We start from the raw sequence: 12,079 nt of genomic DNA, 5'->3' as shown, positions 1-12,079 counted from the left end.
GCTCATTACAGGAGTTAAAGTATGGTATCTATACTGTTCATTCTGTTATGTAAATATGCAGTGTGATGTCTGCAACAGCTCGTGGGATAGTAAAATAGGAAAAAGGAAAGGAGGGGGAAAGCAATTTCCGGATTGTTCAGATAAAATGTTAGCAGCAAGAGCATAATCAGACGTTCTTAATAGACTTGCAATAATATTCCTCAGAATTACTTCCTAAAGAATTACCTTTATGTTGTTTAAATACATAGCCTATTCAAATCCATAAAATGCATTTGTTTAAGATTGTTGAGGGAATGAATGGCTGAGACTATTATAATTGCTATGTTGCAATACGCTTGCAGTTCCAAGATAGTAAAATAGGAAAAAGGAAAAGAGGGGGAAAGCAATTTCCGGATTGTTCAGATAAAATGTTAGCAGCAAGAGCATAATCAGACGTTCCTAAAGAATTACCTTTATGTTGTTTAAATACATAGCCTATTCAAATCCATAAAATGCATTTGTTTAAGATTGTTGAGGGAATGAATGGCTGAGACTATTATAATTGCTATGTTGCAATACGCTTGCAGTTCCACATTATGTTATGTAATAAGGCTTGAGCTAATATTTCATAATCTACTGGCCCACTGTTTGTGGGGAATTAACCTTAGTCTAATCAGTCTGCTCAAAATATTTCCTAGAGTTATTTATTTTGTTTTATTTTTAACAGCTAATCCAGACAAATGCATACCCTCTGAATTTAAAGGGTTATAGTTCGGCTACTAACACGGAACTGACTGACACAGAAGAGAAGAAATAGTTGGTCATCATTTTTGTTTTTGTGCACAAAAAGTATTTTCGTAGCTTCATAAAATTAAGGTTGAACCACTGATGTCACATGGACTATTTTAACAATGTCCTTCCTACCTTTCTGGGCCTTGAACGTGGTAGTACCGTTGCTGTCTATGCAGGGTCAGAAAGCTCTCAGATTTAATCAAATATATCTTAATTTGTGTTCCGTTGTTTATGTGAACCAAGGTCTTATGGGTTGGAACGACTTGAGGGTGAGTAATTAATTACAGAATTTTCATTTTTGGGTGAACTTTCCCTTTAACAGTGGGTCTACAACTTAACAAAACTAGTGAAAAGGAATAGTTTTAAATGCCATCTCTAGATTATGGCATTGCTGTATGAATATATTTCATAATATATTGTTATGGATGTTGATTTAGTGCCTGTGGTGTGAATGAATGGACTGTGTGCATCAATGTTTTAAAAGGCTTAATCTACTTATTTGTAAAGTTGTAGTTAAAACGTCTTCCAACTGACTTTAAATCTAATATGAACCTTCCTCATTGCTATTCAGCTGGATTCCACTTGAGTGCAGTGTACATCAAATAAAAATCAATGGGTGAGACAGTGGCTGTAACCTATCTTTGGAATGAGCATTCAGATGAAAAAAAAAACACTGCGGTATAATGCTACTATATCACAGTGTTCATTTCATAAAGATGACAAGCAAAACAAAATACACTCTTTCAGTTTATGCTTTGGTCAGGTCAGTAAACACATAATTTTGCTTTCTTTATTGTCCAAATAAAACACATGGTTGAAGATCGGCATCCTTTTTTACAGTCGACAGCAACAGTCTTGCAAGTGCAGTGTAAGGCTTAACGTCTTTTAGCGTGTCTACGGTAAAATCCAGCATTAACCAGAGTGAACGAGTATGATCCACATTGATAAAGTACAGCGTATGGCTGTTCTGAGGTGTTCCAGCTAGCACCAACATGATAACACAAATGGACATACGTAATGGTTATGCCAAGAAGTGAAATAGTTACAATAGGTTAATGGGCTTAGCAATAACATGATATCAGTAAACACTGCACAAACCCAAGGATTATTCATCCTCTCTCTATTCAACCGCCCAATAGGCAATCAATGCAAAATACTATGTTCTTAGTTATTTGTACACAACAGGGTCACTCCTCTGTTTTAGAAAGAAAGAAAAGATAGCTACTGTTTTGATCAGAGTAAAAATATACATTCTCATCAATTGGTAGATGCTATTAGATGATATGACCAAATGTATCATTACTTTAATTTCAAAGTTAAATAAAAGAGACAGAAGACACTGTATGGATTTGTTCATATCCATCAAAATGTTCACTATCCAAACATTTGTGAGTATTATTGCACCAAATTATGTAAATGACATGAAATGGCATAATCGTAACGCTGATAACTTTTCATGAATTCTAAAAAGAGAACTATTTTGAAACGTAAACATATGCCATATGATTTTTTTCCCTTCAGCTGTCACATAAGTACTTTAAAATGTGAACTCGTAGCTTAGGCATATTTGAAATACTGTGGTATAACCATACGTTCCTATTACAGGCATATAATAAACTGGTTTGCAGGATTCTTTGTCCTTGAGATGAACATTCATTCAATTATCTTTATAGGTGCACATTTTTCAGCATCAGACCCATTATTTCCATCTTGACATTTAAAAAAAAAAGACACATTTTTCAGTGATATGCAATTTTTCACTTGAAAGGTATGCGGAAATGTCTTGAAAAGAGACCTTGATAACTGTGAACAGTTTCTTTTTTTAAACTTAAAGAGTGTTTCTTGCAAAGTCTGATCCCTGTTCTTGAAGGCAACCTATTCTGTGCTTAATAAAATGCCTAGATGTTATCAGAAGATCAACCCTTCAATTATCTAACACACAAACTGTTTTCATATATTCACTAATGTTTAAACAGACTGAAATGCACCTTTCAGATGCTAAATAGTAAAATGTAAGAAAGTCTTAAGGCCTGTTCTTTGTCCTTGAGATGAACATTCATTCAATTATCTTTATAGGTGCACATTTTTCAGCATCAGACCCATTATTTCCATCTTGACATTTAAAAAAAAAAAAGACACATTTTTCAGTGATATGCAATTTTTCACTTGAAAGGTATGCGGAAATGTCTTGAAAAGAGACCTTGATAACTGTGAACAGTTTCTTTTTTTAAACTTAAAGAGTGTTTCTTGCAAAGTCTGATCCCTGTTCTTGAAGGCAACCTATTCTGTGCTTAATAAAATGCCTAGATGTTATCAGAAGATCAACCCTTCAATTATCTAACACACAAACTGTTTTCATATATTCACTAATGTTTAAACAGACTGAAATGCACCTTTCAGATGCTAAATAGTAAAATGTAAGAAAGTCTTAAGGCCTTTAATGAGACAACTCACAAATTTTACTTGCACCTACTACAACCTCAATACCCACAGAATTACGACCAAGTGGATTCAGTATTTTTTGTTTACGGCAGCTGCCACGAGAGATATAAAAACACCTAGGATGGTCTGAAACGGTGTTTAGGATGTGTTTAAGCACCATTGCTGTTAATGTACCACACTGATATGTTGTTTTGCTCATTACAGATTTACCCTGGCCTCACTGCTTTCTTTCATTCATTTGGTCAGACCCCTGCCTAACCTCCTAACTCAATAACCTATAGTAATGTTTAAAGTCACCACAGGGTGGCTCTTTTCTAGACTCTAGTGAATCATGTGCTTCCACTGATGACAAGAGTCAATAAGGGGTCATGTGGAGATCTGACAAACTCTTCCTCTTCACCAAATAAAGCTGGACGCAACTGACTTTTCTGCACACTAACACATAAAACATTTCAGACTGTCGTCTCATATTCCATCACTTCCTTCAGTGTGCCTAGACAGCGGTACTGGATCCTCGGTGTGACCGGAGAAGCGGCTTCTAGCACCAAAATGGTCTTTCGCAGCCTGCGATCAATGAAGTGGGCGTCCCAGGCTGGGTACTGCTTCCTGGGAAGGTCGATACGAATTACCGGCCCCTCTGTCCTTGGGGTGCGGTGAGGCGCGGCAGTTCGCGAGGCCTTAAGGGTCCGCATCTTAAACACTTCTCCAACGTCTCCTCCTGGTACTGACTCTCCTCCTTTAGTCCTCTGCAGAGTCCGCGGCGGGCTGCTCACCGCATCCAGAGGAGGAGGAGCGGAGGTGGTAGATGAGACACAAGGATCTGAAACAGCACCCACCTGGACGTCGCAACATCCAATATAGGTCCCAGACACAGGGCCGTCAGGGTGCAACAGGCAGTAGTAGACAAACATAAAAAATGTGCCCAGGGCGTAGCTACAGGCCACCACGCACACCACCACCACGGCATAAAAGTCTGCAGAGCGCTGGCTGCGGTATATGTACCACACTGCAGTGAGGGCCACATTTTCACCCAGGATTATGAGGCTGTAAAGAAGCAGACGGCACCGCGTAGGGCCCTCACGGACACTGAACCAGCAGAATATGTACACGATGCCCACCATCATGTTGTAGATGATCTCCTCCCACTTGGACATGCAGAAGTCTGTCTCACCTCGGATGATCCAGAAGGTCATGGCGCACCAGTGGGCCATGATGAAAATGCCGAAGTAGAGCTGGGAAATGGAAATGAAGAGGGCGAAGGCCATGGCGCGGGCTCCCACTGTGAACAGGTGCCACAGCATGTTCACCACCACAGCTTTATACGACATTGGGAGCTTGTCATCACGAGAGTCCCGTAATGCCTTCTGATAAGATGCCATCATCCAGCCCAGAGACACTAGAGAGGCAGACGCAGACAGACCTGGATCAAATGAAGCACAATGAGAAAGAGTGACAGAGAGAAAATAGGTCACTTTACATGGTACATTAATTAAATTTAATTACACTGCTGGAGTAAGTATGAGTTGGGTTCTTGGATAGTTAGATGGAGTTTCAGTGTACTAGGGAGGACATCTAAGTAGCTACTTGGCTATTGGTTAAAACCGCATGGTCTATAAAATAATAAATATCCAGTAACTATAAATAATGAATTATATTAAATAATATAAAAATACTTATTTAGACTTTTATTATAAATTATTTTTATTATTATTTTTTATTATATAATATTATTTTATAATATTATGTGGACAATATTTACTTTCTATTAATTTTAAAGTGTATCTTTCATTGTCATCGTCACGAATCCTGTCCATGAACTTCCGTCCGCTTGCCACCAGAGGTCGCCCTCCCATTATATTTTAAAGATTTATTTTTGGCGTTTTTGCCTTTTATTGATAGGATAGTAGTGAGACAGAAAGTGAAATGGGAGAGAAAGGGGGGATGGGATCAGGAAAGGTCTGCGAGCTGGGACTCGAATGTCGACGCGCTGCCCACGAGGCTATTGGTGACAACTCCTCCCATTATATTGACTCTCACACCACACAGACTGTTACACATCACCCTGGACTATATTTCCCATGCTCCATTGCACTAATCACAAGCTCTCCTGAAACCAGTCACATACAGCTGCTACCAATAACACACACTATATAAATCAGTCTCACACCACCATTCAACGCCGAGTATTGTTTAGCGTATATCACTGTTTAGCTGATAGCTACCTTATGGAGCCTGCTTTAGTTTTCCTAGCCTTATCTGAGTCTTGCTTTGCGGTTTTCTCGTGTTCTGATCATTGCCTGTGTATCTTGGATTACCCCTCTTGTCTTGTCCTGTTCAGATACTGTTTGCCCCTGCCTGGACCTTTGCCTTGTACCTGGATTATCCCTCTAGTCTCGCCCTGTTGAATTACGTTCGCCGTCGACTGACCCTCGCTTGTTTACCGGACTGCTCTTGCCTTGTCTTCTACATACCAGTTTGCCATTGTCTGACCCATGCTTGTTTCTGACCACGTCTTCTAAATAAAGCTTGCAAATGGATCCGCACGTCTCATGGCTCTTTTGTCCCGTAACAGTCATGGGAACATTAGATAACTTTTAACAATTTATGAGGCAATATTCTAAATGACCATCCATTTGATTAATGTATTTTACATGTAAATTACATATTTGGGGAGGTATGCCTCAAGTAGCTACTTGGCTATTGTTTAACACTGCATGGTCTATAAAATATAATATCAAAATGTTAATAATACAATTTTAAAAATCATTAAAAATCATATATAATAATAATAATGTTTTTGAAATACTAATATTATTGTTGTTCTTGTTATTTGACAAATCTTTTATTTTTATTGTACTAAAGTAAAATTGAATTAAAATATGTGGACAATATTTTGTGTTAACACTTTATTTTAAGGTGTCCTTGTTACATGTTACATGTACTTACTACTATAATAACAATGAATTATTCATAATAATAATAATAATTCATTACATTTATATAGCGCTTTTCTAGGCACTCAAAGCTCTTTACATTGTCAGGGGTATCTCCTCATCCACCACCAGTGTGCAGCATCCACCTGGATGATGCGCCGGCAGCCAAAGTGCACCAGAACGCACACCACACACCAACTTATTGGTGGAGAGGAGACAGAGTGATGAAGCCAATCAGCAGATATGGGGATTGTTAGGAGGCTATGATGATCAGTGGCCAATAGGCAAATTTGGCCAGGATGCTGAGGTCACACCTCTACTCTTTTCGAAAGACATCCTGGGATTTTTTAATGACCACAGAGAGTCAGGACCTCGGTTTAACGTCTCATCCGAAGGACAGTGCTTTTTGACAGTATAGTGTCCCCGTCAATATACTGGGGCGTTAGGACCCACACAGACCACAGGGTGAGCACCCCCTGCTGGCCTCACTAACACCTCTTCCAGCAGCAACCTAGTTTTCCCAGGAGGTCTCCCATCCAGGTACTGACCAGGCTCGGCCCTGCTCAGCTTCAGTAGGTAACCAGTCTTGGGCTACAGGGTGATATGGCTGCCTGACTGTAATTAGTGGTAGTATAATTACACTCTTAAAAATAAAGGTGCTTAAAAGGTTCTTCACAGCGATGCCATAGAAGAACCATTTTTGGTTCCAAAAAGAATCATTCAGTCAAAGGTTCTTTAAAGAACCATCTCTTTCTTACCTTTTTATAATCTGAAGAACCTTATTTTGCCACAAAGAACCTTTTGTGAAACAGAAAGGTTCTTCAGATGTTAAAGGTTCTTTATGGAACCATTTAGACAAAAAGGTTCTTCTATGGCATTGTGAAGCACCTTTATTTTTAAGAGTGTACATGCAAGTAACCCTAATCCTAACCCTAACCATATAGTAAGTACATAGTTAATTAATATTTAACTCAGTACTTAAATGCATTACAAGGACACCTTGAATTAAAGCGTAACCTATTTAGTTTTTTAGCCCATTATTATAGTAATGTAAGCTATAGCTATAACGTAAAAAAACAACAACACAGATTTGGCTTTATTACCAACTGTTAAAACTTAGGCTGCCAAAAGGAATAAATAATTGTGATTCATTTTATAGCTACTATCCACTTAGGCCATGCCAAAAATCGTTGAATTTCTTTCTTTTTTAATTTCTTTTAAGGAATTTTACAAGACACATTAGAGTAAATGTGTATAAAATAATAAATATCCAGTAACTATAAATAATGAATTATATTAAATAATATAAAAATACTTATTTAGACTTTTATTATAAATTATTTTTATTATTATTTTTTATTATATAATATTATTTTATAATATTATGTGGACAATATTTACTTTCTATTAATTTTAAAGTGTATCTTTCATTGTCATCGGCACGAATCCTGTCCATGAACTTCCGTCCGCTTGCCACCAGAGGTCGCCCTCCCATTATATTTTAAAGATTTATTTTTGGCGTTTTTGCCTTTTATTGATAGGATAGTAGTGAGACAGAAAGTGAAGTGGGAGAGAAAGGGGGGATGGGATCAGGAAAGGTCTGCGAGCTGGGACTCGAATGTCGACGCGCTGCCCACGAGGCTATTGGTGACAACTCCTCCCATTCCGTCCGCTTGCCACCAGAGGTCGCCCTCCCATTATATTTTAAAGATTTATTTAAAATATAAATATAATAAAAATTTCTTTCTTTTTTAATTTCTTTTAAGGAATTTTACAAGACACATTAGAGACAAATTGAATACTTTAGCAATAAAATACTTTAAATTCATTTCAAATCAAAACCTACAGAGGCAAGGTTTATACTTTGTTTATTTCAAATCAAAACCTATACCAATGTGTAACCATTCAGATGAGTCTGTACAGTATATGAAGAATGACAGTACACCTCACCATCCCTCTCAGGAAAAAAATGAAATTCTGTTTGAGTACTGGTACGCTCTCGAGAAGCTCTCATGAATATTTAATCAGGTTCCTGTCTGGCCATTCATCAGCTCACCCATTTAGTCAGGAGCAGTCAAAACGGAAAATCTCTCCTAATCAGCAAAAACATAATCATTAGCTAGTTCTCCAGCCGTCTCGCATTGCACTGAATATGATTATGAGCGATTATGACAGACTCAGTAAAGCACTTTAATCATAATATCAGTCTTCAGACCGGAAAAGTGCAGGTCAGGACAGACCAAAAGGAAACACTCTTGCACTGATGCCAGAATTCTCTACACTGCTGACTGTGCCCTGCTCATCTCCTGAGAACTGGATATGCTTTGTTGTGGAATCACATTTTGGCTCTCCTCAGGTTCATTTTTAATCTTTCTGGAAAAAGAGGCCTTCAGCAGTCTGAATAAATGTAATATGAGTAGGGCTGCCACAGAGTAAATACTGCAGCTCTCTAAACTCTAGTCCGAATGGCATGGAAAGAAAGAAGGATGTCACATGAAATTACATTTTTTAAACAAAAATCACATCCTTTAGTTAACTAGCTCTGGGCGCTCTATAAAAGTCACAGTTTGTGGTTTGACATTTGGATAAAATTCCTCAGGGAACATCTAACAGTGGCGACAATTGTTCCCATGGAGCTGAACTAATGCAACAGTGAGTTCTCGCAGCTCTGTAATCAAAGGCACCTGTCAGGTGGGTTTGTAACTACCACATGTGCCGTTCCCTTCTGACAGAGCCAAAGATAGACTGAAGTAATTAAACTACACAATTAAAGATGATTTTAACATGTCACCATTATGAAGACACTGACATGAATATCTAATTGGGTAATATTCTAAATGATCCTTTGATTACTGTCATTTTCATGTTCAATTATATATCTCTTTATGATTACTCATTGCAAATTTGGAGTGCACTCTTCCAAGGAACAATGAGAAAAAAGCATCTTAACTGCTGTTGGATAGTTTAATCATTAATGAAAGTGCTTAAATTTTCATGCACAATGACCTGAAATATGTATGCATGCAACCCGTGGTCTTTCATATTCAGTCACACTTATCACATCCTCAGTAATTTACCAGCTAATTTGCTCTTGGATTGAAAATGAGATGCGGAGCAAATGCATGCTGTGAAATTGCACTTTGATCCTTAATGATGGCCAAATGAATTTCTAAAACAATTCTTATTGTGTCACATTTAAATTAGATGCAATACAGAAATCACACTGCAAGAAAGACACTGAATCAAACTCTGTACTCTGTGACCTGGTGGATAGCAGTATGACAGATTGGGTGGCTGATGTAGTAGTCTCTCAGTCTCAGACAGTACGCCCACAGTCCACCCATAGCACGTTTTCTGACCGTCTGATGTATAGTGCACTCAAAAAATAGGTTGAAATCATCAGTTCTAATCTGATTGGCTGGCGTTGTGCAAATTCTGGTAGTAAAGGCACAGGCTGTCTCATCAATATTTCTGAAAAAAGTGCTGCTAACAAGACTTTTGAAGAACTATCTAATCTCTGCATTTATAAAAGTCTGCAAAGTTAGTGGCATCAAAACTTTGAAAGATGTTTAATATTTCCAAAGAAAGACATTTCAAAACAGAAGTGTATATTATTCTTTGTTGTTTTCTGTAGTTACAAAAGTGACAGTAAAAATGTTTTATTCTGAAAAAAGGCATCATGGTTTCAACAAAAATATTAAGTAGCACAACTATTTTCAACAATGATAATAATAATAATTGTTTCTTGAGCAGCAAATCAGCATATTAGAGTGATTAGTGAAGGATCATGTGACACTGAAGACTGGAATAATGATGCTGAAAATTCATCACAGGAATAAATTTCATTTGAACACATTATGTAATAATATGTTATTTAAAATTGTTATACAATTTCACAATATTAATGTTTTACCTGTATTTACATTTATTATCAAATAAATGTAGTCTTGGTGATTATAAGGGTCTTTCAAAAACATTAAAATCTTTTACTGACGTCAAACATTAAAATAGTAAATTATGTTAGAAAAATGTTACATTCAATACTTCTACCTTTTGAAGTCTGATTATGAAGCTGTGCCCATAAAGACAAAACAAACTGTGATTGGTAGCTTTATATTTTTATCTTCTATATCTTATATCTTCTTGTCTAAGTGGGTGGTTCTTAGTGATTAAAAATTACTGTCACTGTCTGGCTCAAAACTATTGATGAAATATGAATATAATGCATATGATACAGACAAATAGCACAGGCCCAACTTCTTCTAGCATACTTGGTGAGCTGTTTTTAATCAGAGGTGTCATCAACTTACCCTGCAAAGGGAGGACCTGGCCGGACTGGACCATAATGCTGAGTTGCAGAACGAGCTGAGGTGCGCTCTTCAGGAAGGTCTCAAGCAACCTCAGCATGCTGATGTCAGCATTCTCAAACATCGTACGCCAGTAGAAGTGTTTGTGCTCATGGTCCCCACGCCAGCGGCTTTGCACGCCCAGATATAAGGCATGGACATACCTGGGGTAAAAAGCATAGGATAAGACCTCCAGATCATTTCTAAACACATCACCAAAACTTGCATCAGAAAATGCTAAATTACACTAGTGGTCAAAAGTTTGGAAATTTTATTTTTTATTTTTGAAAGAGAGAGCTTACCAAGGCTGCATTTATTTGATGAAAAATACTTTAAAATTAAAGCATTAGTATAATACTTTTTTTACAATTAAAAATCACTGTTTACTATTAGAATATGTTTAAAAATGTAATTTATTCCTGTGATGGCAAAGCTGAATTTTTAGCATCATTACTCCAGTCTTCAGTGTCACATGATCCTTCAGAAATCATTCTAAAATGCTAATTTAGTGCTTAAGAAACATTTCATATTATTATCATGCATTTTGAAATCGATGTTTTGCTGCTTAATATTTCTGTGGAAACCATGGTACACTACCATCACTACACTACAGTGCATTACCAGTTTTGTGTAAGACTGTGTAAGAGAAAAAGAAAGAAAGATAGTAATACAAGGGCACATTAAATTGATCAAAATACATTTATAATGTTACAAATGATTTCTATTTTTAAAATAAATGCTGTTCTTTTGAAGTGATTTCTGGATCATGTGACACTGAAGACTGAGTAATGGCTGCTGATAATTCAGCTTTGCATCACAGAAATAAATTACATTTTAAAACATATAGAAACAAATAGAAAGCAGTTATTTTAACTGTAGTAATATTTCACAACATTACAGTTTTTACTGTATTTTTGATCAAATAAATGCTGCCTTGGTGAGCATAAGGGACTTCTTTCTAAAAAGAAATCGGAAAAATCGGAATTCCATATAACCTTGATGCCAGTCTGCAGGCTTGGAAAAGACCTAGAGTCTGCTTATAATGTCACTGTGACCAGCTGAAAAAGGCAGTACACTTGTCTGGGCAGACTGCCAGCGCACCATCGAGTGCTCCAGCATGTGATGTTCTACCCTCAGCACCACAGTCTACATGCTGTTGTAGATGTCTTGAGACACACCAAGGTCGCACTTGAGATCACACGGATGTCAGTGAGCATGTTTTCTCAGGAGGGATCACTGTCTCTTACTTTCCTTATTTCAAATTTCCTGATTTACGACCCCAGGACTGCACTGTTTATTCTTTGAGATGGATGTAAGTGCCAGAAGAAAGTAGAGAGTGCATGGCTTTTGGAAGATATGAAGCAAAACCTGCAGCTGTGAATTTGAATGTGAGGCTCTTGAAAAATCTGACTTTCACTGGACTTAATTTGTTTCTTTTGACAGGAAGTGCCATGATTTTTCAGTCTGTCTCAAGGGTGGCGAGAGTAATAGAAGTGCTCGCCGGATGTCAGGAGATTGGCAGAATGAATCACCCTGACTTGATGAGGTCTATAAAATAGCTCCACATCCTTCTCACAACTTGCTGTG

At 37.4% G+C, this 12,079-nt stretch overlaps 1 protein-coding gene across 1 annotated transcript in view; it reads right to left on the bottom strand.

Annotated features, from left to right (window-relative positions):
• Positions 1–3,244: 3,244 nt before the first annotated feature.
• The window catches only part of xkr7a (XK related 7a), a 21,479-nt gene continuing 12,644 nt past the window's right edge, over positions 3,245–12,079 (bottom strand). The window contains exons 3-4 of the mRNA XM_016257964.1: positions 10,457–10,656; positions 3,245–4,633 (exon numbers count right to left, since the gene is read on the bottom strand). Coding sequence (XP_016113450.1) covers positions 3,666–4,633; positions 10,457–10,656 — 1,168 coding nt within the window. The 3' untranslated portion in view covers positions 3,245–3,665. The remainder of the gene's footprint in view (positions 4,634–10,456; positions 10,657–12,079) is intronic.

This window comes from Sinocyclocheilus grahami, unplaced genomic scaffold (genome assembly GCF_001515645.1).
Source record: "Sinocyclocheilus grahami isolate Dianchi unplaced genomic scaffold, SAMN03320097.WGS_v1.1 scaffold29.1, whole genome shotgun sequence".
Lineage (NCBI taxonomy): Eukaryota > Metazoa > Chordata > Actinopteri > Cypriniformes > Cyprinidae > Sinocyclocheilus > Sinocyclocheilus grahami.
The sequence above is the reverse complement of the archived record's forward strand: the minus strand, read 5'-3'. Positions and strand labels throughout refer to the sequence as shown.